General features: G+C 28.7%; 2 protein-coding genes across 2 annotated transcripts; one reads left to right on the forward strand and one right to left on the reverse strand.

Annotated features, from left to right (window-relative positions):
• Positions 1-3,792: 3,792 nt before the first annotated feature.
• Positions 3,793-11,518, reverse strand: LOC123209394 (aspartic proteinase 36-like). The gene is made up of 10 exons (XM_044627435.1): positions 11,065-11,518; positions 9,776-9,905; positions 9,370-9,617; positions 8,265-8,492; positions 7,356-7,518; positions 7,201-7,274; positions 6,891-6,981; positions 5,715-5,790; positions 5,244-5,315; positions 3,793-4,280 (listed from the first exon to the last, which is right to left on the reverse strand). Exons 1-10 carry the CDS (start codon positions 11,295-11,297, stop codon positions 4,129-4,131), a joined length of 1,467 nt encoding a protein of 488 aa, XP_044483370.1. The 5' UTR covers positions 11,298-11,518; the 3' UTR covers positions 3,793-4,128.
• Positions 11,519-21,002: 9,484 nt separating this feature from the next.
• LOC123206203 (thioredoxin F-type, chloroplastic-like) lies at positions 21,003-25,377 on the forward strand. The gene is made up of 3 exons (XM_044623350.1): positions 21,003-21,364; positions 23,963-24,062; positions 25,096-25,377. Exons 1-3 carry the CDS (start codon positions 21,030-21,032, stop codon positions 25,228-25,230), a joined length of 570 nt encoding a protein of 189 aa, XP_044479285.1. The 5' UTR covers positions 21,003-21,029; the 3' UTR covers positions 25,231-25,377.
• The last annotated feature ends 1,948 nt before the right edge of the window (positions 25,378-27,325 follow it).

Raw genomic sequence — 27,325 nt, forward strand, 5'->3', positions numbered from 1 at the left:
AAATTCAAGCTCAAAACGAATCAAACAGAATTCGAGTTGGACTTTTACGAGTTCAATCTCGAGCTTTATTATATACAAACCAAGCCAAGCACCAGTTCGACTCGACTTGAATCCAACCCTAGTCACTAATGGTTAAAAAGATAAAGGAAAAACCTAGGTTTTTTTTTTGGAAGAGTCATTTTTCAAAGTTAAGACTCAATGAAATGTTAATTTTTAAAACCTAGAGAGAAAATAATATAAAATTATATATTTTTTAATAGTATTATTAAATAATATATTTATCCTTATATTTAACGGTAATTTTAAAGAAAGTTTAGAAATAGGTGAGTGTCTAGATGTTTCATCTGTCACGAATATACTTTTGAGATTAGACTAAAACTTGGGTAAGAAATAGTCCTTTGGCCAAATTTGTCATGTTGATATCACATGCCTAAAACTCGATTTAAAACTTTTATCATATCTTATAATTGTCACCGGTCATACTACTAGTTGACCATTCAACTAAATCTAAAAACATTGATAGTGACATAAAATATATTATACATTATTTAAGATGCGAATTTTGGAGTAAAGTTTGTGCGATACAACTATTTGGTTCTAATTTTATGTAATTTGATTAAATATATAAATAATATGTCATCATATAATTAGATAATTTTAATTAAAAATAAAATAATATTCAATTATATAATGATATATTATTTAAATATTCAAAAATATATTCATATAATATTACTGATAATTTGATATGTTTATTAATATAAAGTATAAACATACAAATTTAAAAAATAAATAGACCACACCCAAATTATTTATTCAAAATTAATTTGCAACCCCACTGGATAATTTATAATCTTAAAAATTATTAAATAAAAAATTAGATGTGAGTTGTGTGACACTATTAACCATTAAAAGAGAAACAGATAAACAAAATATAAAAACACTATTAAAAGTGAAAATTGATATTGGATTATACTATAAAAATTTTAAGAGTAATACTATGTGTACTTATTTTAAATATATAAATAGATACATATTTATGTGTATTATCGTCTAATTTGATATTACTTTATCTTTAAAGCCAAAAGACTTATTCCCACCCAGAGATTAACGTTTTTTCAAGTTTTCACTCATTAATTTTGAAAAATTCGAACACCCACTCATCTATTAATTTTTAGGGTTAATGTCAAAGATAAAATCGTTATTTAATAAAAATATGTTTAAAAACTAAAAATTTAAGCACATTTCCCCCCTAGATTTAAAAACTAACAATTTTCCCTCACCTGTCGACCCACCCACCCAAGGTTTGAAAAATCACCTTTCCCCCCTAGGATTTCGATAGCAACTCTTCGATGACAATCTCTACTCCAACTGTTGACATTTTCTCTCCCTCTTGATCTCTCCCAATAATCTCCTTGCCATCTTCGTTATGCCTTCATCTTTGTCAAAGAAGAAGATGACATCTAAGAATTCAGGAGACGGAGAAAATACCGACAGCTAGAGGAGTGATTGTAGCCGAAGAGTTGCCATTAGAACCCTAAGGGGAAAATTGTGATTTTTCAAACCTTTATTTTTTAAACCTAAGAGAAAATGTGATTAAATTTTTAGTTTTTTTTAAATATTTTTGCTAAATAACAATTTCACCCCTAACACTAATCCTAAAAATTAACAATTTGGTAGGTGTTTAAATTTTTGAAAGTTAATGAGTGGAAACTTAAGAAAACACTAATCTTTGAATGGAAAAAAGTCTTTGGTCTATCTTTAATTTAAAATCATTCAATCACATAATGACACATATCAAATATATATTCATTTATATATTAAAAATAAGTACACATAATTTTATTAAAATTTTAATTTGTAGGTGATGTGGCCACCCACCCAAAGAAATATATTTAATATTGTTCTCAATGAAACAATTATGCAATATTTTCAAAATGTGAAGATAATTTTAAATTTTAAATTTTGATTATTTTATTATAACGTGAAGTATCTTAATAAGTATTTAGTAAGTTTATTTTTTTAATTTAATTAGTTTAATATTTTACACCCACTAACTAAAGTTTTTCCTTTTTTTTTTTTTTTAAGTAGCCACTAACTAAAGTTCTTGACTAAAATTTCATTTTTTTTTTTTTTAAAGATTTGTTAAATAAAATAGTTTTTACTGATTAGATAGTATTGGTGTGGCTATGGCTCGGCCGTACTGAAAAAGGTTCTTAAAAAGGCCATGTTGGCACAGCCCTCGGCATACCGGTTCGTGCCTGTGTATTTAAATGGTTATTATAAATTTTTAACTTTTTTGGGCCATACAATATTGGCCCACAAGCCTTCCCGTGAGATCTGGCCCAGCTCGCAAATTTTTGGGCGGCGCCAGCCCACATCACTGCCAGCTCTAGTTTGGTGTGGAATTGTGGATCTCATCTAATTTCAAGTTCATGTCACATGCTTTTTTGTGGTAGCACAGCTAATTAGTAAATACAAAAACGAAAAAAAAAAAAAAAAATTATACGAGTATAATATAATAAATAATGAAAAAAAAATGTTTATAAAAAGGGGTAATAAAATTCAGATATGAAATAAGTATATACGGATTTAATACGATATATCATCAATAATATGTTTCTAAAAATATAATGATATCAATAATAATTTTAACACTTAATAATTCAAATGTAAAATATCTAATTGACTATTAAATTTAATATAGCATAATATACAATCAAGATTCAATCATCACCAAAATTTATCAAGAGAAGTTAGGGATTTGAATGACAAAAAATTATGTTTTTTTTATATAGTTATGATATTATGGTGATTAATTAAAAATACAATGACAATTTCGCATTTTAAAACTTTATGAAAAATGACAAAAATACCCGTTTAATACATAAAACAGATAAAATACCTGTTTAATATAGTTTTGGGTTCAAAAATTTGAAACGACATATTTAAAATGTGAATTATTTGTGTTTTTACTATGGTGGTACAACGTAACTAAATTACAAAAACACAAACACGTAAGTGCTTCTATTTCCTCTGCTCTCACCACCACTCTTTCACTGGTGTCATTAGTCCCCACCACTGGCCACCGCAGTCAAAATCTTTCTACCTTCAACCCTTTTAACACCCTATATCTTTGTTGCCACAACCACCATCGTAACACTCTTTTACTAAAAAGGTAAATTTTATTTATTACACAACTTTTAACCTATTTTTATGTGGTGAGTCAGGACTCAACTTCGAGACGGGTTATATAGTTTTGAGAGATGGGGAGACCCTATGAGTCCCCAAATGCCAGGAAAATAGTGTTGTCTTGTATGGATTATGAGAATACACAAAATTTGGGGTGCAATCCATGTAAAAGAGAGTAATGAGACAAACAAACAAAACATTTTTCATATAGTTCAACCCATTACTTGAAAGTTTTACGTCTATAATTATGTTATTGATATGAATTAAACACTTAGAGAAGTATATATCATAAGGTTGTTCAGTCCCTATTTGTAGGTATTAAAATTCCAACTCTTTTTGAAATAGGATAACTTCCCGACCCAATTTGGTCAAAAATGATTTACTTTTGCATTAACCCAATGGTTGAATCACATTTAAATGTTATTTACATAGTTAAACCTAAATCAATCCGATCCAATATCTAAACCAGATTGATTTCCAATCAAAATGGTGAGTTTGGTCCGGGTTTTAAAACAATGCTTATTCATAGAACTAAGAACACGTTTAAATCTTGACACAATTTAAAAGACTGACAGGAACATTATCAACAAAAAGAGCATATAAAAGCATAAATCCAAAATGAAACACTTTATTGGCCAGAGTTAATAGAAACAATGCAAACTAAAAAAAAAAGCAATTCATGGATTGTGTTCATGAATAAATTATATCAATCACAGTTCCAGGTTTTTTCTTTTCAACTATGGTACAAAAAATCAGAAAACAATCGAACTATGTACATCCTGTTTTGAGTGATGATGCGTCATGTGATTGGATGATTATGAATTAAAGATAAAATAATATTCAATTACATAATGACACGTCATCGGAGTTTCCAATTGGATACTCAAAACTGGATGTACATAGTACTGCTCAATCTATACCACTTCGATGCAAAAGCTAATGTACACAGAAAATGTGCAGCATAGCAAATAAAGTTGTCAATAACGTTAAAATTTTTCCAACTTTCAAACCTAGAGCAGAAGAAATATTGTGAGAGCCGATAGAGTATACTGCACCAGATCCATCCTTCACTTTGATGCTCGATGAGCCTACAAGCAACCGAAACAATGTAACATGTAAATCGATATATGTTGATAAACTGTAAGTTCAGATAATAATCAACACAAACTACTTTTAATAAATAAAGAGACACATACATCCACAAGACTAGTCTCAAAGTTCAACGACCAAGTTATTGAATGTTAAGCGACAAACAAGCAGATGTAATTCATACATAATTCAATTAAAATCTGGAGATGGGAACATCGGCTGAATGATGCGGCAGTTTCTGGTCTGATTAATTTCCTCTCAAAAAGAAAAACTAAATTTATTGCTCTAGAACCATGCTTCATTATTCATTCCTAATTGGGGTGGATCTGATCTCAGCTCAAACCATCGTTCGACTTGTTTGTTCATTCAATAATATTATTCATCTCATCGACAGCCCTCTAATAATACTGTATACCAACTTGAACAAACTCAAACTAGGCATTGTGGATCAAACCCACCCCTACTTAATATCTCATGTAAATTTCACATTCATAATAACACCTTTGGTGTAGTTAAACCAAAGCTATGGCTAAATAAAATTCATAGATTTTATAATCCACAAGCACATCAATATAGTGCACTCTGAGCACTTGGATAAGTTCTGATAATAAACCTGCCAAAAACCCATGCAAAGCACTGTTGGTTGAAACGGTAAAAAAAATTTCTTCGATGAAATGACCATTTTTCTATATATGTAACAATTACTCAGTGTCGTAGATAGTCTTTGAACTGTGCATCCATGCTTAACAGTCAACCATAGAAGTAGGTGAGCAATTAGAGGCAGGTCTATGGAAGAACAAAGGAGTAGAAGATAAGACCAATCATCTAAAATCACAATAGAGATATGCCCCGGTAGAGAAAAGGTATAAGATTCCTAAAATATACACACACAGCATCCTAACATACCAAAGAAAAGATTTTAGCACCACATAAATATTTCATTGAAACATTAAAGTGCTCACAATTGTACTCAGTCCATCCGATGGTCAGATTTGCTACGTCATATATAACAAGTTTACCAGAAAGCACCAAATCTGCAATAAAAAGAATTGCAAATGTTAATGGACAAACAATGGTGTACAAGCAATCATCTTTTACTTCTCTTTTTGTTGTGTAGCATAATCCGACCACAGAGTTATATTTTATTGTCAGTTGTATCAAAATTATCCACAAACAAAAATCGTGCAGCACAGCCTATATAACAAGTAAATGAGACAGTAATTTAAGTCCATCATGCTGAAGAATCATTAACATAGCATTTTGACTATTCGAAATTTTATGTTGAACTTGCCTAAAGTATTATAATGCAAATTCTGAGAATCCAATATGAACAGTATGCTTTAGCAATCAAGATTCAAGGATTCAAGCCACAACAGTAATGGTATGTTAAAAATTAACAGATAAATTTATCAATGAGCAATTCTAGTTGATACCTCCCAATAAAATCAGCTCCGTTCCATCACGACTTTGAAGACCGCCGTTCTGCCAACCAACACACCATATATTTTCCTGTCGAAGGTCATGAAAACGGCACATTAATGAAGACACTCATTAAAAATAAAATAAAAATTCTGAAGATTAGAGTCTTCATAAGGAAATAGAAGTGCACAAATGACCCCTCCAGTGAAATTGATAAAAAAATATAACAATAATAATTCCCATAAAAAAATTGCTTACAATCTTCTGTTGATAACGGTGAATGCCATTAGATTATCCATAGATAAATTTCATGAACTAGCTTCATGGAATGAAGCTCACAAGAACAACCACGTATGTAAGAGCATCTAGGTAGAGATGCACTACAAACAACTAGTTGTTTTAAATTGTGAAATAACTATTTTCAAAAAAACCAAGTAACCAATATATTTCATACAATGAAACTATGCGTACTAACAATGAATATTAATTTGTGTACTAATGATGATGTGTTACAATGCGATTGGTGATTTTGAATTAGGAATAAAATAACACCCAATGACAATGTGACACGTCATCATTAGTACACAAATTAATATTCATTGTTAATAAACATAGTTTTACTCTTTTTCATATTTAGAAAGGATTCAGATGCATTGATTAAAGTAAATTGTGGAGCAAAGAATAAAAATGACACCATTGTCAGTAATACTCTTTCACAAATGACACAGAGGAATAAATAATTCAAGTCAATCAGAAGATAGACAATTAAGTTAATCTACAATTTCTATCTAATATTAGCCAGATCATCAACAGAAAGGTCTACACCGGGTGTTTCTTGAACTAAGTAATAACAAAGTTAACCTTTACACAAGCATGCCAATTCAAACACGACTGAGACACCAAGTACGAAAAATGTTACACAGTTAAAGGTAGACTGACAGGAAATAGAAAGAAATAATAATTCAGATTTCAGAACAAGATATCTGAAAAACTAAAAGGGCAAAGCACGAAAAAAATATCAGGTTCAAAATCAGCGTAAAATTACTTTATGTACTATCTCTAAAAAATGATGTGTTTAGTACATACATGCTAAATTTTAAGAACTTAAGAGAAACAAACTTAACAGCCAATCAAAAATTCAAGCATAGCACGAGAGGATTCTGACTAAATTATAAAAGAGCTTTACTTACACGAATTTGGAAGAAATAATCATGAGGGTAAGCTGTCAAAGTAAGAGAACCATCAAAATGGAAAACAACAGGGGGAAATGCATCATCAACGCTGCCATAATAGTGCAAAGAAACAAGACGACGAAGATCTCAGTAAGAATATTTAAATGCTATTCAAAAACTGATGATTCAAGACCAATTCAATGGTTCAATGCATTCAGACAAGCCCCCAGAACAAAATATTGCAACAATAAGCACCACAAATGCAACAATGGTGGTGTCAAAGACAAAACAGCAACTATAAGCATCGCCAGAGACAGAAAACACTTACCTTTGGGAGAACTCAAAACAAGAAAACTGATCCTCAACAGTGTGTATTTTCAATCCACGCTGCTCAGCAAAAATCTAAACTATAGAAAAGACATTGTGTTATTAACATATTCAATTAAAAAATTATGAATTTGTTAGTTACAAAGCATCATGTACCTTATCCATCATTGGTTGATAGACCTCTGCTGGAAGATACGCTAAAGTTGTACCACTGTCTATTATTGTTCCTCTCTGACTTCCAGTGTCAAACACATCTGATGGCACATCTAACGTATCACCACCCACCTCAATTGCCTTCAGTTTAACATTGTAATGTGGCCTGAAATTGTTGACAGAACTATCACTAAACAAATTAACAAACAAGGATCCCTTGATCAAGGATATAGAAACCAATGCTTTAAACCAGAGCACGAATTAAGTGAAATCACAAGCAAATATAACGAGAAAGTTCTACCAATCCTAATCCAAAGCTCATGTAGTCATAGCAATGGCTAATGATGAAATACGAAGATGAAATTGGCAAAATACAATATATTCAATAACAGGTGACACCATAAAAGGTCTTGCATATCATTTGTACTTGATGTTTTCTTTTATATATTTTTCATGCACAGAAAGCTCCCTTTCTCTTGAGTTAGAAGTGACCCAAGATAAGACGTAAATAAGAAGCTTCATGTTTTGAAAACAGTGCTTTATGTTGAGAATAATCAAGATTCATACAAAATGGATCAATATAAATGTCACTTCAAATTGCACAGGTCATATTAAGATTCTTCCTTAAATAGAAGGTGCTGAACAGTAAAGATCCTAGCAACACAGATTTGAATATATTATGATGCACAGTCTAAGACACATACAAAATCCATTAATTAACTATCATCAATTGGCATAAATGACTTAAATATAAGGTGCCTATAATATTTAAGACAAGGTTTCTATCAGCTATTTTAAACTAAAACTTAAAAAAACCCTTGTACTTTTTCCCACACTTGCATGGATAATTAGCCATCATTCATAAAAACAACAAATAGCATAAATGGAGATACTTAAGTTAGATTTGCATACATATTTGGTACTAATGGAGTTGTTTTAACAACTGGTTGCACGACATCTCCAATGGCAAAGATTCCACCTCCTTTTACAACATCCAAGCAGTGTGCAAACTCCTTTCTGACCTTTCCAGCAGCAGCCAGCTGTGAAAACAGGGATGAATTTGCTTGTCCAAATCCAAGTATCCCATCTACAGCTGCTTCAGAAGATGAACCTAGGTCCCCAGTTTGTCTAGCACCGCAGCTACACAGGAAAATGAACTTTTGTATTATGTACTGTTATAACCATATTTATGTAACTGAAAATTGAGATTCTCAAGCACAAACAGAAGCCAGAGAAGAACTCCCAAAAGTACAAACAAATTAGCACCAACATAAGAACATGTAACATATTTAGGGAAAATGGAAACAGAGACTGGGAAATATAAATAACATTGAAGAGAAACAAAAAACCAAATATAATAATCAATGAGATTAACTAAATAAATGCAACACCACCAAAGAAGTATGAAGAGAAGACGAGATAAGAGAAAATTCTCCACGACTGAGGATATAATCGTATTTTGCATCTCACAGAATGCACATACTGCTTTCATTAAGAATTAATATTGTCAAACTAGACATATTCCAAATCAATCAATCAACATGACATGAGAAAGCATAAATACCCATTATCCATATTCTGAAGTTGTGAAGAGAACTTTTCTACTTAAAAGGGCTCCATAAAATAATATTAATCCCAATTTGCATTTTTATTCAAAATGTACCACAAGTCAAGGACTAGAGGCCTTGATGAAGCCCATGAAAAAAAAATGATTACATCAAAGATCAGGTTGAGGAGACTTTTTAGCACATGAATAAGTTTGTGAGGAAATGATTCAAGAAATTTGTTTCCTACATGAAAAACATGACCATTGCGACCAAAAAGTTACAGAATATAATATGTCGTTATGCACGAAGGGAGTTCCCTCCACAATATAACCTCTAATTGATTGAACTACAATCCTAAGCCACAACAGATGAACATTATTATAAAAACCATTCCATGCATTCATACACCAAAGACTGCCAGTTTTAAGAGATAGACAAGAAATATTATAATGTTTAATACAATGACTCACCCAAATATTATACTCGCATTTAATGATGACGTTTTGAAGTTTCCACTTGCTTGTTGCAGCGATACAACATCCTTCACAAAGGCTCCAGTAGTTGCACTTCCATCTCCGTAAGTAACACTATATTGGCACTGCACCCCAGGCTTGCAACCAGACAGTTGACCATTGTATTGCTCAACACAAAAATTATCATCACAGTCAACCTCACCAAAAGTTTTAGATTTCTCTGGATCAAATAGAGTCAGTTTTATCTGCAGAACAATATCACATTGAAAAAAATCTAAGAATTAAGTTCACTAGAATTTGAATGATCAAGTACAATAAAATTAAATTTTTCAAGTTGATATTTGCTAATATGATTAATTTGACCCAAATAAGGATAAAAAAAATTTCAGTTGAGGAAGCATACACCGAGGTCACTTTTTCTAGGGCACCTGCTGCAGCCAACACAATTCACCCACAAAAGGTCACTTCCTGTATCAACTTGCACGTAAAATTCCCTCGATGGAGTTCCCAGCCCAATTTTAGTAAAATAAAGCCTAATCAATAAACAGAGTGAACCATATTAGCACCTGAAACACACTACACGTGCATATGTTTGTTTGCCAGAAGAATGCTTACAATTGAAAAGCATATATAATTAACCCAAAAACAACACTCTTAGTCTTGTATTTTTGCCATCAGACAGCCATAATATACCACGGGCTGACAATGAACAACTTGTTATCTCAATGATACTTCATCTTTTCATTTCTTTTTTTGTCTAAAACAAAATGACAAGATACTCATAAGTTAAATCAACTCTAAGAAACCAACTGAAATGTCGTGAAATTGATACAGAAGCTCTTTTAAAAATAAATGTACCAAATTAGCCATGTACACAAAGCAAAGAACTAACACAAGCATGTGCCTTTAACAAACCAATAAGCATAATTTCCTCCAAAATAGAGAACACAAATTGCTCAGAAGTATGCATACAAACAAACATCATGCAGATGTAAAGATAAAGCTATTGCATCTTAGTCAAACCTATACGTTGCACCCGAAAACATTTTATCAATATAGACCATAAGATATCTAAGGCTTTCTGGATGAGAATATATCCTCCAACCCATTTAGCAAACACAGGTTAAAAACACACCCCTGGCATCCTAGATGACCCTATGGAGGAATCAAACTCCATCTTCATGGAACAAACCACATGCCTAAGCGGTCAACTAAGCCCTCCCAATTATTAAAAGTAATTACCCTTAAGAATAATCTAATATCCTTCTACACCAAATATATGAGAGAATAATCATGAAAATTATATAAACAAACTAAAATAAAGAATTCATATATAAACTTATCAAGGATAACCACCCTCAAAGACAAACATTACCAACATCTTTCTAAACCAAAGTCCAGCTGAAATCAATCACAAAAAATTATATAACAAGTGAAAAAGCTAACAAAAGATTGTACATACAAACTTATAAAGGGTAATTACCCACAAAGATTAGGATAATTTGGATCCTTCTAAAGCAAGTCCATCTGAAATTAACCATTAAAACATTAAAAATAAAATATACTAATACATTACCCTCAAAATAACCAAAACTAAATCTTCAAATCCAAATCCATCAAAAAACAAAAACTTTACAGACAAACAAGCAAACACAAACGAAATGATAATCTAAACACAACACAAAAATATACCCCGTTTCAGAAGGGTGGCCATTGCCCCCCAAAGGAAGATCAACGGATGCCAAAAATCTTCCATGGCGAAGAGAATCATGCTTCTTAAGGGCACTCAAACTCCTCTCTTTCCCACCCAACTTAAATTTACTCTCAACATTAAACACATAGTTCCCAGAAACACCAACACCACCGCAAGCCACCAAAAGAACCACCGCCAGAACAACCGCCGCTGGGCCCCGCCTCAAACCCATCTCCACCGCCAAGATTTGAATCCGTTTCAACGCGTTTTTTAGGCTCTTTATGTTTTTTCTTCTAATGGGTGTTACTGAGATGACGAAGAAAAACCCATGAAAGGAAAAGATTCAAAGAGAAAAACAGAACGACTCAATAAGCGCGTTTTCAACGGCAGGCAACAGGAGTTTTGTGACGAGGGAAAAATATGTCTTTTTTGTTGGGTTTTTCTTATTCTTAGTAAACCAACTTATATTGTACGTTGGCTTCCTAGATTGGCATACCATACGAAGACATGACAGAATTCTTAGCTTTTGAAAATGATATCTTACAAGTCAAAATCGAAAAATACAATTTTTTTCATAAATATAACCGATGGATTGAGGTAAGTTAATGTGTCACCTTGTTGCTAGATCGGCACCTACTTGTTTGTTATTTTCTCACAAATGTATTATATTTCATGCATAATCGAGAATTATATATATCTAATTTAAAGTATTTAATTAATATCTAAATAATATATTATTATATTATTAAATAATTTTCTCCTTTCACTTTTTGTAGCTTGTGATTATTGTCAAGTTTACCATTTTATTTTAAGTGACATATAATGCTATAGAGAAAAAATTATTTATTTTAATACAAATAAATTTCATATTATTTATATCAATAAAATTATATATATTTATTTTTATATATAATTTATATATATAAATTATATATCATTATATGATTAGATAATTTTAAATTAATAAAAAAATAACATTTAATCACATAATAATATATTATTTATATATACTGATTACATATAAAAAAATGTGTATATATAGTATTATTCTATGTATATAGATTTTAATAAAAAATAATATTTAATATATTAATATAAATATAAATATCGATATACATTTATATTATTTTATTTTAATTAAAAAACGAAATATGATTGGTTTATAAAACACTTCTACCTTGGTTGCCTTGTGGATTTGCCTATGGAGACGGCTTTCCTTTGCTTCTTGTTAGCTGTTTCTTCCACGTGGTTGTCACTCTCTCTCTTTCTTCGGTTTAGTGTAGAATAAAATGGTAAATATCACTTAAACCCCTTATATTTATTATACTCTCTAAATATAAAAATTAAGTTCATATATGTTTTACATCAACAAAATTATGCATAGTCCTATTGAGTATATAAATTATTATATATTTAATATGTATTATTATACGATTGAGTAATTTTAAATTAAAAATAAAATAACGTTCAATTACATGAGAACATATATAAGTATATTTATTTATGTACACAAATTAATGTATTAATAAAACCATATATATTTATAATAAGTACCAAATTAAGTAATAATAATGATGTGTCATTGTATAATTTGATGATTTTTAATTAAGTATAAATTAACACAGTTGTATAGTGAGACATCATTATAAGTAATTGCATATAACATTATTCTTTCATATGTAAATGGTTGATAATAATAAATACATGCAAACTAATATACCAATAAATAATTTTAAATTAAAGATAATAAAATAATTAAATCATTTAATTATATAATAATAAATCAGTTTGCTTCTATTTGTTAGTAGATATTATTTATTTACCCAGTACTTTAATCATCAATATTCAACCATATAATCGTAACTCTAGTGGGATTTGAAAAAAAAAAATCCGTCAATAAAATGAAAAGTGAATATATATCGAGCTTGATAATAGTACAATAACAAATATTAGCTTTTTCTTCTTTGTAAACAATGAATAATCGAAAATGATGTTCGTCGACATAAAAGAATATTTTAGTATATTACGTCTCAAAAACCCAACAGAATTTGATTATCTCATATAATTTCTTTGATAAATTTTAAAAATAATCTCTACCTTGAAAATTGTCAAAAGCCTACAATCAAAATTTATCCCAAGGTTTTAGAATTGAGGGTGTGAATTTGATAGTAGTGATAAGTTTCAAGAGAAGTTTGTGATGTTTTTGAAATGATAAGGGTGAATTGTCATATAACAAACCTTAAGGGGTCTTGAAAATTCCCTAATTTGGAAAAAGAAATATAGAAAACTTTGTTGTGAAGTCAATTTTCTTGGAAAAAGAATTATGGATAAATATAATTAGTAATTATTTAATAATATTTTAACTATATTTTTAATTATATATGTAAATAAAAAATTATGTAGAACTTAAAATATTTTCATGTAATTATGAAAAAATACCATAATATTACTATATTTTATCTATAATTAAAAGTGGATTAGATTTAAGTTGAATTGGACTGAATTCACTAATGAGTTAATTTAAATTGAAGTTTTAATTCAGTTTAAAATCAATTTGTTTGTTCGATCATGATATTTTTTATCCTATCAAAGATATCATTTATCTTGTCAATGATCTTCCGATAGTATTGTGCATTAACTTGAATTTTAGAGTATGACCTCGATCCAAGTTTGAGCCAACTTAAATTTGATTTGATTTGAATCGAATCCACCCTTACGTATAAAAAATTTTGAAATTTTATAGTGAAGCATTTTATTATATCATGAGAAATGGGTGAGATGTCAATTCCCATATTGTTGATGATTGGAAATGGTAACTAAAATTTTTGTGCATTTAAAATCCCTGTGAATGTTGAATTCATTTGTGAAATGTGACACAAATGACTTGGGCCTCACCTCACATGTCATGTTTCCTTATAGCATCAAGTTGTTAGGTTTTATATGCAACGAGAGTTGAATTCGATTTATAATGAGTCCAAATAAGATCTAGTTTAAGATTTACCTAAATTCAAATGAGTTGGTTTGAAATTGATTTGGGATTGATAAATTTAGAGACTCAAACTTGATTAAAAAATAATTCAATTTTGAAATCGATTTGAATTAACTCAAACTAAAATGTTTTCATCAATTCGAACTCGAATCATTTTATGAAAATAAGCTCAATTCTTAACGTGAACTTAACTCATTTAATTTAAATTTAAATTTTAGCTAAAGCACACTGAATCAAATCCAACCTTATTTATAGCTAAAATTGTGATTTATTATATTTTTCTAAAATTATATATATATATATATATATATATATATATATATATATATATATATCCTTCCCCTTCCCCATTATTCTTTTTATTTCTCTTTTCTCCCTTTTTTTTAAATTTTTCTTTTTCAAAAGTTTGGGGGCGAACAATAATATTTTACTTTTGAAAATATTAAAGGTATTAATAAAATTTTTAAAAAGTTTAGGGATGCTTTTGAAATTTTTAAAATTTCAATAATTTCAAAAATGACAATTACATATCTAAAGAATTGATCAAAACATAACATTTCAAAGTCGGTTAAAGAGTTTTATTTTTTTGGAAGTTTAGATAATAAAATTTTTAATTAGTAAGTGTTAATGAAAATTTTATCATTTTAATAAAGGATAAAATAATTATTTTTAAAAAAGTTCAAATAAATTCAATAATAAGAATAAATAACGAGTAAAATTTTGACTTTTTCAAACTGAAACAGTAAAAATTTGTTAATTTGACAAACCTTGGGTGGGAAATGTTCAAATAACTCTCAAGTAAGATTACTTTGAGTTTCAGGCTACTTTGTATTTCATACCAAGTCAAGCAAATGAATTGAAGCTTTGAAAGGAAGGAAATCAAAACTTTGAGTGTTATAAATATAATAACAATAATTTAGAGAGAAATGGGTTGAATTAAGAATTGAGAGAAGGGTAATATTTATGTAAAGAGAATTGAAGTAAACGAAGAATTGAGAGAAGAGTAAAAGTTCATGTAAATTCAAATGATCCTATTATAAAGAGACGAGGTACTTATAAGTATTATCCACCACCCTATATGCTCAAAATATTGTCGGGCCTTTAATTGATTTAAATGTGTTCACACATATTTTGTTCTTAATGTCATACATGGAGGCTTTGACAATAAATGCAATGTCTAATCTTCTTTAAATTTTAACAAGTGGAAAGCCATCATTTTACATAAGAGTTTGTATTTTTATACTTTGATACAACAGGTGGCCCTCCTATCTCTGCATGATATTGTTTGGTATAGAAATAGATTTGAATTGGGTTAGTTCGAGTTCAAATTATTATTTAATTTGAATGAGTCAAACTCAAGTTCAGTAACTTAGTATCAGTTTGGCATATCCACTCCTCTGACAGTATTACTCACCTCATCAACATCCTTTAACAATACTATACATCAATTTAAATAAACTCGAATTGACTATTATAGATTCAGACTCAATTTGAGTCAACTTTGTTCGAACTTAGCTCTAATCTATCCCTAACTTTGTCAAGTTTTACTTATTTTCTTTTTTCTATAGTCAAAGTTAATCTTTAAAACAAAAATCGTTACATAAAAACACAGTGTACAATAAAACCAATTATCAATTTGATAATGTTAAAGGTAAGATTAATAGTAGGAGTTTTCTCCTAAAATTTCAATAAAATGACTATAAATGTAGACTTTCGATCTAAAGACCGAACTACTTAAAAGTCATTTCATTCATTATCATTTACATAGAAACACAACTATAATTTAATGAACGTGTCAACTTTTTGAATCGAAACAAAAACATATTTTTATAATCTAAATTCCCACAAAAGTTGTGACTAGATATCCAAATTAGTTCTCATTTCGAGGGAGATGAGACTATTGGATGATCTCAATGTGGAAGGCATAGAAATTAAAGAACTTGCTTTGTAATATAAATTTTTAATAATTTCCCAATTGAATACTCCAATGGTTTAGAAAAATAATTATATAATTTGCTTTGTGATTTTATCCTATGATAGAAATGTACGGAGTTTTGGACTTTATTTGATAAAAAATAATAAAGAAAATGTAGTCCCTTTGTGCCAAAATTACCATATATTTAACATCACTATCCAGGGCTGCATTTGAATCAAGCTCGTTAGAGTTTAAGCTCAAAATCAATTTGAATAAATTTAAAATAAGTCAAACTCAAATGAGTTTGAGCATGAAACTTTAACATTTTCAAGCTCGAGCTTTGGAGTGTATAATTGTTAAGTGAGTAAACTAAAAATTTTGATACAAAACGATATCGTTTTGATCAATATATATTAAAATGATATCGTTTTAATAATGAGTTAGTTAAAAACTCAAATTTGAACTGAATTTGAGCTTAACTTTTTTTAAATAAATCAAACTCAAACTTATTTAAAGCAAGCTCAAGCTTGAACTTAATTTTATACAAATCAAATTGTGCTCAAACTCAGTTCGGCTCAAATCCAAACTTACCTCTGTCAAATGAAGTTGTGATTTTGTCTTGGAGCAGTGTGGAATGTTGAGGAAAAAACATTTAAAAAAAAAAAAAACAATTGTATAATGGCTTGCGATATGCACTATGTTGATAGTGCCACCAATATTTTTGAAGTTAAATTAGACATTAACTTAGTTTAAAGGTTGGTTTGGGTAGAGACAGAAAGGAACGTTTGGATTTTTTTTTGGGTCAAATTTGATTTGAAAGAAAAATAGTTTAATCCAAATTTAATTTGGATTTGTTTAATCAAAGTTAAAAGTAGTTTGAATTTAACTTAAATAAAAAATAGTTTAAATCGATTTTATAGTTTGAATTAGTGATTCGAACATATGACTTGAGTTCTTACCTTATTAACAAAACAATTTTTTTTTTTTCATAATAAAAGACAAAATGACATCATATTGATTATTGTTTAAAATAACTTGAATCGGACAACAAACCAAATTCAATTATAATTGACCTATCCACTTGACACACAATTCAAACCAAACAAAACTTCTACTAACTCAAGTTTAATTCCATTTAAAAAAGAGATGAACTGATCGGCTTTAATTTGATCTAAACAAATTTATGCTGAGCTGAACTGAGCTAAGTTGATTTTCATAACCAAGCTGACTCAATTCAACTTGGAATCTCGATTTGAGTTTTAACTAATCCGATCATTTTAACTAATAGTCAATCAATTATAAGTTAAATAAATATTAAAATAATATTCAATCAAATAAAATTGTGATATACAATGTATATTTCTTACCATATTGACTCATTTTGAATCTCAACAATGGCCAAAATATTCGCTCTCAAACTAAGCTAGCTTCCTAGCGTTTATATTAAATATTATGTGATGCATATTCCTTTGTTCAAGTTTTAATAATTACAAGATTCAATCTAATGGTTCAACTGTAACCCAATTTAATATCTTTGGTTTTATTTTAAGTTAATTAAATAATTAAAATAAGTTCAAACATTGACTGAAACTAAACTCATCATGAGACTTGGACCCTTGGATCTTCTTAAGGGGTCGTTTGATTCCAGAGATTTAAAAATTATCTTGATAATCTATGTTTTAATATTTATGTTACCTTGTTTGATTTGTCAGTAATAAAATATTATGATAATATTATATTATTAATATTTAAGTGGTAGGTAATATAGGTAGTAATCTAATTACCATATTCACCTTAGGTATTAAAAATTTACCAAGGTAATCTTGATTTCTTTATAATTATATTATTATTTATTAATTTTTTAAGATAAAAATAAATTTATTTTTAATTAATATTATAAATAATATAAAAAATCTTTAAACATATTTATATTCAACGGTATTTAAGTAAAACAATTTACTAATATTATTTTATTGCTGTTAACCAAACACAATAATTATTTATACCTATTAAATTTTATTAAATATAGTAATCATTTATATCTAGTAATCTTATAAGTAATTTATCTTCAAAAAAATCTCTCTATTTTGATAATAAAATATTCTCAAAATTAAACACCCACTAAAGGTTTGACTCATAAATTTTGTACAAAGGAATGTGTGCATATATATACAACGTAGAAAATGGATTTTAACATTTGAGACAAGCTTCACAAAACTATTTACATCGAACCGGAGGAAAGTTTTGCGTGTTAACATTAGAAAATTACTTTTCCTAATATGAAAAATAACCGAGTTATTATTTTTTTTTTGAAGAGATCGGACTTTTTTATTAAAATGATCAAAATTTTAGATTATTTTTATTATAGAGATTGAATTTTTGGATTTTCTTATTAAAGAAATCAAACTTTTTATAAATATTAAAGAAACCAAACAAATACAATTAAAATTGTAGTTTTGTTTTGATTTTGAAAATAAGAAGATTAGTTCGACACATTCAATAAAAAATAGATAGAGTTTGATCATTTTAATTGAAAATTTTGAAAATATAGTTTGTTCTATATAATAATTTGAAAATTTGATTCATTCAATAAAAAAATAAAGTTTAGTCTCTTCAATAAAAAAACAGATATAATTTGAAAATTGTAGTATAGTTTTTTATTAAAATACTACAAAAATAAATTTATTTCAAGAGTATTACATTATTTTATTATATGATAATAAATCAATTTATTTATACTCATTAATTCTTGTTCCTTTCTAGATGAAATATTGTTGATATATCAAAACAATTTTCATACTAAAAAAGCATTATTTTCCTCTGACTGTAAGGAGGCTTTCTCCCAGAAAACACTTAGTCCTCCCCAAACCCAAGTTTTCATGGGCTTGGATCCTGAAAATTTGGAGCCACCTATTTGGGCCCCTTTAGGGTTCCAATACGACTAGTCTGTCATATTATTATTATTATTTTAACTTTCAATTTTTAATTTTTTGTGAGTTGTGCTGGGTCAACTCGTAAGTCAGACTCTAAGACCCCGATACATCCAATACAATTACAGATCATGCCCCATGGATCGTGCTTTTTCAAGGGGGTTAAAGCCCCCACCGATCCTTCAAAATGTCTAACTTCACTGATATGGGGTTTCTGTTTTCTCTCTCCAATTTCGTTATATATTCTTTTCTTCAATAAAAAATATTCTATAAAGATCCAAATCCAAAATATGATTGGATTTGATATGAATTACTCAAACTCAATTCAAACAAACTGATTTTAAACTAATCTAAATAGTTGATCTCAAGTCATTTAGAATGAATCCAAATTCAAATTATGTTTAAGTCAAATTCAAACTCTAACTTTTCAATCTTAAACATTTGAACTTGAGTAATTTCAAGAAGAATTTATTTGAATTTGGTTTGAATTAAATCGAATCTAACCATATGAACAATTTTAAATTATGATATCATAAAATCAAACAAATAATGTGGTGTCGAGACATTATTAATCAAACAAATAATGTAGCTCAAGTTAATCAATTGGTAAATAATAACACCAGAAAAGAAAACGATAAATTATCGAAGAAAATAGAAAGTGGTAAAAGTAAAGAAGAATCATTATAAAAAAAGAAGATAATTTAAGAGAGAATAAGAAAAAAAATCACTAGAAAAGAAGAAAAAAGAAGGATAAGAGAATATGAAGGAAAGTTCTAGAGGATGAAAAAATATCGTTATGAAAACAAAAAAGTCATCAAAGAAAAAAAATAATTATCTGTGAGATAAACTCTAGTGTAATGACGTTGGTAAATCTTCAAAGTTGAATTAAATTTAAATTTCAACTTAAAATTAGTTCATTTAAGCCAAGTTAAGATTTAAATTTGAGATAATTAGAATAGAATCCACCTCTTTTTCTTTTCCAGTTGGATTCAAAATGCCACTTTTATTTATCAACTTGGCAACTTCATTTTCAGCCTACAACAAAAATTCATGGTTACAAAAGTTTTACACTTTTTTTTTTTCATTATTTTTAAATATTAATTGAGCGAAATTTATTTAAATTTATAAAATTTTTATATTTTTTATGAATATAAAGTAAAAAATTAAAAAGAAAAATTTTCTTTTAATTTATGTGGGTGATGTACTTCTGCCAAAGAAAGATCATCCAAAAGACCATATTACCCCAAGATTTTTCAATCCACGAGGCATATCCCAAGGTCAATTTGGTATTTTGTAATTTGAGAATCATAAAATCCAATGATTCTCTTCACCCTTTCACTGTCGTTACTTCCTCAAATCCTCCTACACCTCTTATATAATTTTCGCAAAATAACGTATATTGACCAAAATACCCCTACACTGCAAAGTCTTTCAAAATAAATCCGAACCATTCTATAATTAATACATATTTAAATACCATTTTTCTATATGCTTTTTAAACAAAATTTAACTTCTTTTTAAAATAAAAATACTTCAAGTCAAATCTTAAAATATAGTAACTAGTTTCACAAACAAGTTGAAATGAACCCAAATTGTTTGTTATTCGTATAAAAAAAATATTTAACCTTAATCATTTTTTTAATATATCATATCGGATCATTAGTATTGAATTATATAATAAATATATTAATATAAAGTTTTTATTTGGTACTATTTAATTTTGAGATTAGAATGTTTTTCATGTTCTTAAACTAAGATAAATTGTTGAGATTCTTCATTTTCACGGGTGAATTCAAATAATTTATTTAAATTTTAAATTGATTTGGTCTGGTTTTTATTTAAAGATTTTTTTATTTTTCATTTTAAAACACTTTTTAAAGTTATTTTTAGTATAAATTTGTTCAGATTCACATTTTAAGGTTTGAAGAGTAAATTTAAAACCAAATTATTTAATAACTTATTCAATTTTATTCGAATTTTCATTTGGGAAATTTCTTTGCAAATTTTATTTTTTTTTAAGACTTTAAAACGGAAGGGTATTTTAGTCATTTTATATCTTTCATCCTTTTATTTCGCTAAGCGCTCTCTCGTTTTCATTGGTCTCTCCACTCCAGCACACCTCTAAAGACGATGTCTCTCCTCCACCTCCAATTCTCCTCTTCCTCCTCCGCCGTTCGATCACCGCTTTCTCTTCCGTCGAAATGCCACACCACCGCCAGCTCCACCCAGTCTTCCTTTCACTCCTCCTCCGCCTCCTCAAAGAGCTCCAAAAGCTCCTCGTTGGCGGTAGCCTCCTCGTCGATGAAACATCAGGTCAACGATGGTTCGAGATTTAGAGTCAGGTCGAGCTTAGATACTGTGGAACACACTGTGGGCCAGGTTACCGAGGTTAACAAAGACACCTTCTGGCCCATCGTTAATGCCGCCGGCGACAAGACGGTTGTTCTCGATATGTACACCCAGTGGTACGGTTCTTGTTTTTCTTACTTTTGTTGATTTATTTAATTTTTTCGTAAGAAGTTTTTTTAGAAGTATTTATATTTATATTTTAAATTTGGTATGGTTACAGAAGGGAAATTGTGGTATGTTTACTGGTAGGGGTGTTGATGGGCCGTGCCGGGTTGGGCTGGCTTAGGTTCGGCCCATCGGGTTAATGGTTGGGCCCAAAACCCAAACAATAATAGGGTTTTAGATTGGATCGACCCATTAATATATAAAGACCCAAAATCCGACTTATATAGAAATGTGTCTTAAATAGGCCAGACTTTAAATATTTAAAAAAAATTGTAAATATAAATTATTTTTCAAATGATAAAACATAAATAAATATATACTATGATAATATTCAAATAGATTGAATTCATTTGATACTTGATTCATTTGTAATATTTTATAATGATAAAATAAAAATAAAAATAAAATTATAAACACAAAGAATTATTATTTATGAATTTAGATATTTTCTGAAAGATAATTGATGAGGGAAAATGAGATTAAAAATAAAATAAAATAATTAAGATTGAAAGATTTGTAAATGAAAATGAAAATGAAGAAAAATTAAATAGATTTATATAAAAAAATTAATTAATTAAAAAATTTTTAAAAATATATTGAAGGCCAAGGCTTTTCTCTCTGCCTGACAAGACTTCTACCGCAACACAGAAGAAAACACAAGGCAGAAGCCTAGCAAAGAAAAAAAAATTTAAACAATAGTGGGTCAGGCCAGCGCATGGGCATAATATTAAAGCCCGAAGCCCAACCTAATAGGCCTATGGGCTTAGCCCGACATGCTTCAGTACGGGTCAAACTTTCTCGTGCCGTATTTTTTTTTTGTGCTTCATATTGAGCCTTTATTCGATCTGATTCAATTAACATGTCTATTTACCGGTACGAGGAAAGAGACATTATCAGTTTAGTGAGAATCGTCTAGCATTCTCAATGTAATTTAAGAAGGATTTTTTTTTTTCAAATATGTTTCTAAAAATATATATATTTTTTAAGATAAATTCTGTTGTGGTACTGGGAGAATAGTTGTAGTAAGGTTACCGGAAGTTTACAAACAAACCTTATCAATTCAGTGAAGATGATGCATGTATTGAAAAAGTTAAGCATTAAAAAAAATCTTGGGGAGGCCGAGCACACCATGTCATTTTGAAGTCTACCCTAGATGGGGCCAATATTAATTGTATGTCGGTCCAATCATATCTTGCCGTTTGTAGTTACCATTATTAGTTGATCGTAGAAAAAGATTTTATTGGACCAATTCATAGTTAAAAGTTGCATCCATTTTACCTAGGACTTTAATTTGATAGCCATTTTCAATTACAACGGGATTCGAATCAAATTTATTTAAATTCGAACTTAACTCGAATAAATATAAAACAAGTTTGAGTTTAAGTTCAAATTTGAAAGTTTAATATTTTTAACTTGAGTTTAAGTTTTAGGATTGTTCAATTCGTCAAACTTAAAAATCTAAAAAATTTAATATGAATCAACTAAATAAAGTTATTTTAGTATTAAATTGAATTTAAAGCTTAGTTAAAGCTCAAATTCAAGCTCGAATCCTCTTGAACTAGTTGAACTCACCTTTGAAATGTGCTCGGTGGGCTCCAACTTGGCTACACTCAAATTGAGCCGTGTTCGAGATTGGCTCTGGTCAAATTCAACCCTATTTTCAATCTAGCAAGACTAAAGTGGAAAACATATGAAATTGTAGCTCTTGTTGTCGTATGTATTAGAGAATAACTTTGTTTTAATATTATTTTATTCTTAATTCAAACTTATCAATAAGGTAATAATATATTATATATATATATATCAAATTATATATAAAAAAATGTGCTTACATGGTTTTATTATTTGAGTATTGCTATTTTTTTCGGGCATCCTAGAGATGAAATAGTAAGGAAGAACCAACAGTAACATTTGCTGGGGATGTGTAAACTAATACAAGGAACGGTGACCTCCAATTCTTGTTTCGCATACGAACTTAGGAATATAGCATATTGCCATCTTTGTACGTCTTTACTTGCAGCAGTGATTTGAGTTGGCGTTGGTTTTTTGGATGAGTAAACTTAGAAAAATTGTGGAAGTTTACTTAGTTATGAAGGTAGCAGAAGAAGAAGAAAGTGAATGAATGGTCTTGCTTGCTTGGTTATGGAGAAAAAGCACAAAATAAGCAAAAATTGACAACAGTTATTAGTTTTAAAATATTTTCCTTTCACCGATTCAAATCATTTTGATTTGTGTTTAATGTTTCTATTACTTGTTAATTGCCCTTTTGCTGGATTACCTTTTTTCTTCGCTTTTGCTTCGACTTTCCTGTGGACATAACCAACCAAGTGTATCCTGTGTTTTAAGCTAGTTCATTTCAATTTGGAAAACCAATACCAACTCAATTCCAGCTCTGTTGCCGGCGGGTTTCATTGTAACTAAAACTGCATTGCAGCTCTGGATGATTTTACATTTATTTTTATTTTTATTTGTCGTAGCTGGCAAAACATATGTGAGGTCTTGGTCTATTTTGAATAACATTTGTCTTCATTTCTGATATTTTTCTGCAGGTGTGGTCCATGCAAAATCATGGCTCCAAAATTTCAAGAATTGTCTGAAAAATACTCTGATGTTGTCTTTCTAAAGCTTGACTGCAACCAGGAGAACAGGGTTAGTAGTTACATATTTTAATTTTGATATCCTTGTTAACATGTCTACAGTAAATCTCTATAGTATGAAACGTCACAGGTACAACATTGAACAGTTCATTAATAGACAGCCTAGACAAACTATTTTATATAAATTGATATGATTGTACTGTTGGATTAATTTGTGTCAATACAATCCCAGTATGATAGCAGCTATGAATTTTAATTTCAATATCCATAGTGACAAGTTTCTATAGTAGGAAACACCATACCTATAACTGTTCACTGCTGACATCATTTTCCGGCATTAGAATCTGCCGGAGCATAGCCTTTTCCAATAGTGAAGTTAGACTAATATCACCATAATAGTTGAATTGCGTATTATATCATATATTAAAAATTTAATTTTATATATCTTAGATTGCGTATCATAAGATATCTCTTTTTAAATAATAAAAATTCTCAGTTATTACACCATCATTTTGAAAATATTAAACACCCCCAAAGTTTGATAATTTCTTAGATGCACCCTTATCACATCATCACTTTTATAAAAAAAAAGTATTAGTTATTATCTTACAATACACTTTCCCATATTGCATCAATTTTCGATATATTTTATGTAAGCAAAAATAATACCAATCCAAAAAGTACTGTGTCTTTCTTTGTTTTAGCGTAAGAATTCTATGTCCCAATGAAAGTTATGTCAATTTAAATAAAGAGGGAGAGTGACGGTTATCTTTAATAACTGTTAAGGGTAAAATTGGAATTATCACATATTATAGATTAATATTGTATTTATAACCTTAATAGATCGGGCCAATCCATCATGGGTGGACTGGATCCAATATTTTAAAATATGTGTAATTTTCTATTCATATAGTATTGTATGATATTAATAACGGTGAATATCATCTGTATAAACTGTTTTATATGATTTGATATGACAGTTTTTGGAGATTAATTTGTATGAATAATGTTTTATCCCAATATGATATTGGAAAATCACTTTCGCGCTCACCTTCTCTGACATATTTATAAAAATGGAATGGCAGCCATTGGCGAAAGAGCTTGGAATAAGGGTGGTTCCAACCTTCAAGATTCTGAAAGACAAGACGGTCGTAAAGGAGGTAACTGGTGCCAAATTTGATGATTTAGTTTTTGCCATTGAAACTGTTAGATCAAGCTGAATTTTTTTTTCTACTTGTTCTCTGTAAACTATTATTACTATAATGAACAAAATGTGGACCTGCAAAATAGCTGTCTGTTTTTCTTAAGTATGTATGTATGTATTTAGCTCACGTTGAAATGATGGAAAGAAAATAACTGTTTGTATCTATGATTTAAAAAACGGAGCGGACCGGTCAGTTCAACCAGTTGAACTGAGAACTGGCTCCAAGTCTACTCCGATTAACATGAAAAAACAGTTCATTCATTGAACCAGTCAAAACAGGGTTTTATTAGATGAATCAGTCAAAATCGGGTTTGACTAAAATTTAGATTTTTTTTGAAATTTTAATTATTTGTATTAGATTGGAAGAATTTTTAAAGGTTTAAAAGGAAAAATAAGTTCAAAAATAAAATAAAAAATAAGAAAAAAGTATTTCATATCCATTGAAATATTTTCTATAGACAATAATTTACATAATTATATTTTTTTTATATTATGAGATTGAAATTTTTTTTATTTTAATTGTTTTATTGAAATTAAATGAATAATTATTACTCTTTAAAAGAGATATGTTTTAATCTTTATAGGTATAAGTATTCTGATTGATTTTATTTTTTTACAAATTTTTAAGTAAAATCTATTTATTATAATTTGATAATAAATTAAATCGATCGATTTTTAGTTGAATTGGTCGAATTATAAGCTAATGAGACAACTAATTCGATCATCACTCTAATTTTAAAAATATTAGTTTGAATTTATCCAAATTGGATTGACCTGAGATTAAATCGAACAAATTATGTTACATTCAACCACCAATACCATCAAATCAAACTGATTCAACTGTTATGAACATAAATTGATATTGAAGATGTCAGGACTTGAATCTTGATTTATAAATCCATTGTTTGGTCAAAGACACCGTTGTATTGAAATAATTTATTATTGAATATTATATAATAAACATATTTAATAAACTTATTTTAAAATTTTAATTATATCATATTTTCTGCATGATGATACCATAGAACCAATCAACCTATGAACCAATAATTTGACCATATCAAGCCCAATGAGAGACTATAGACATTGATTTCAATTACATGTTTAATGAATCATAATCTAAAGAAATCAAAGAATTTGACTTCACCTAAACCTTCTTGGTTGATAAGGATTGGGCATGATTTTACCCTTATTAAAAGTTGAATGGAAAAAGTCTCTACTTATTTAATAATTTCACATGGCCTCTGGCTAGATCTCTATTAAATTAAGGGTATAATAGTCAGTTCACAATGGGTCATGCATGCAGATTTGGAGGCTTTTGATTGGTTATGCCTATACTAATATTTCAATGGCCAAGTGCCTATGTCCCACCCAAGGTTTGAAAAACACATTCCCATCTTTTAAGTTTCAAAAAACCAAATTCCCACCTATAATTCATTTCTGTTAATGAATTTGTTAATTTTTTTTTCATAAATAAATGTTTTGCCCCTTCGTTAAAATTATATAATTTTTATTAACACTAAATATAAATATGAAATTACTAATATATACTTACTAGTTTAAAAATTTTTCACTTAAATTTCTAAAAAAAATAAAACTATAAAAATAAAAAAATCTATGTAAAATAACTTTCATGTCCTTACACTTAATGGAATTTATCGACCAAAATGAATAACATGTAAGAAATTAGGTTTTTTAAATTAAAGGGGAATAGTTTGTCATTTAAGTAAATCTTATATGAGCAATACTTTTGATGCCTATGTAAATGTGAAATTCCATAGCTTTAGTATAATGAGTATCTTTATTTATATATTTTTAATTCAAAGTTAGAATGTTTAATAATATTAAAATGCTCTAATTTTTATTTTATTCACCATATCACATATGTTGTAATATTTTTTTAAGAATGAGAAATATTTTTTTAACAAAATTATTTGCACTCTCAATATGATATTTCGTGTGATTGAGAATTTTTTTTATCACTAATTCAAAATTATTTAATCAAATAATTCTACATAGTTTTATGGGTCTAAACAATTTCTTAAAGATTTGGGTTGCTTTTGTAATTTTTGAAACTAAAAAAGTGTTGATAAATATTAGTTTGTTCACAT

Source organism: Mangifera indica, chromosome 2 (genome assembly GCF_011075055.1).
Source record: "Mangifera indica cultivar Alphonso chromosome 2, CATAS_Mindica_2.1, whole genome shotgun sequence".
Lineage (NCBI taxonomy): Eukaryota > Viridiplantae > Streptophyta > Magnoliopsida > Sapindales > Anacardiaceae > Mangifera > Mangifera indica.

Bases quoted from the DNA above. Each gene is read 5' to 3' on its own strand.
- LOC123209394 (XM_044627435.1), bottom strand. From the start codon at position 11,297: ATGGGTTTGAGGCGGGGCCCAGCGGCGGTTGTTCTGGCGGTGGTTCTT. The intron at 9,618-9,775 runs GTATGCTTCCTC...ATTGTTCTGCAG, and splicing joins CTAGAAAAAGTGACCTCGGT to ATAAAACTGACTCTATTTGA. The intron at 5,791-6,890 runs GTAAGTAAAGCT...GACCTTCGACAG, and splicing joins ATTATTTCTTCCAAATTCGT to GAAAATATATGGTGTGTTGG.
- LOC123206203 (XM_044623350.1), top strand. From the start codon at position 21,030: ATGTCTCTCCTCCACCTCCAATTCTCCTCTTCCTCCTCCGCCGTTCGA. The intron at 21,365-23,962 runs GTACGGTTCTTG...ATTTTTCTGCAG, and splicing joins CTCGATATGTACACCCAGTG to GTGTGGTCCATGCAAAATCA. The intron at 24,063-25,095 runs GTTAGTAGTTAC...ATGGAATGGCAG, and splicing joins ACTGCAACCAGGAGAACAGG to CCATTGGCGAAAGAGCTTGG.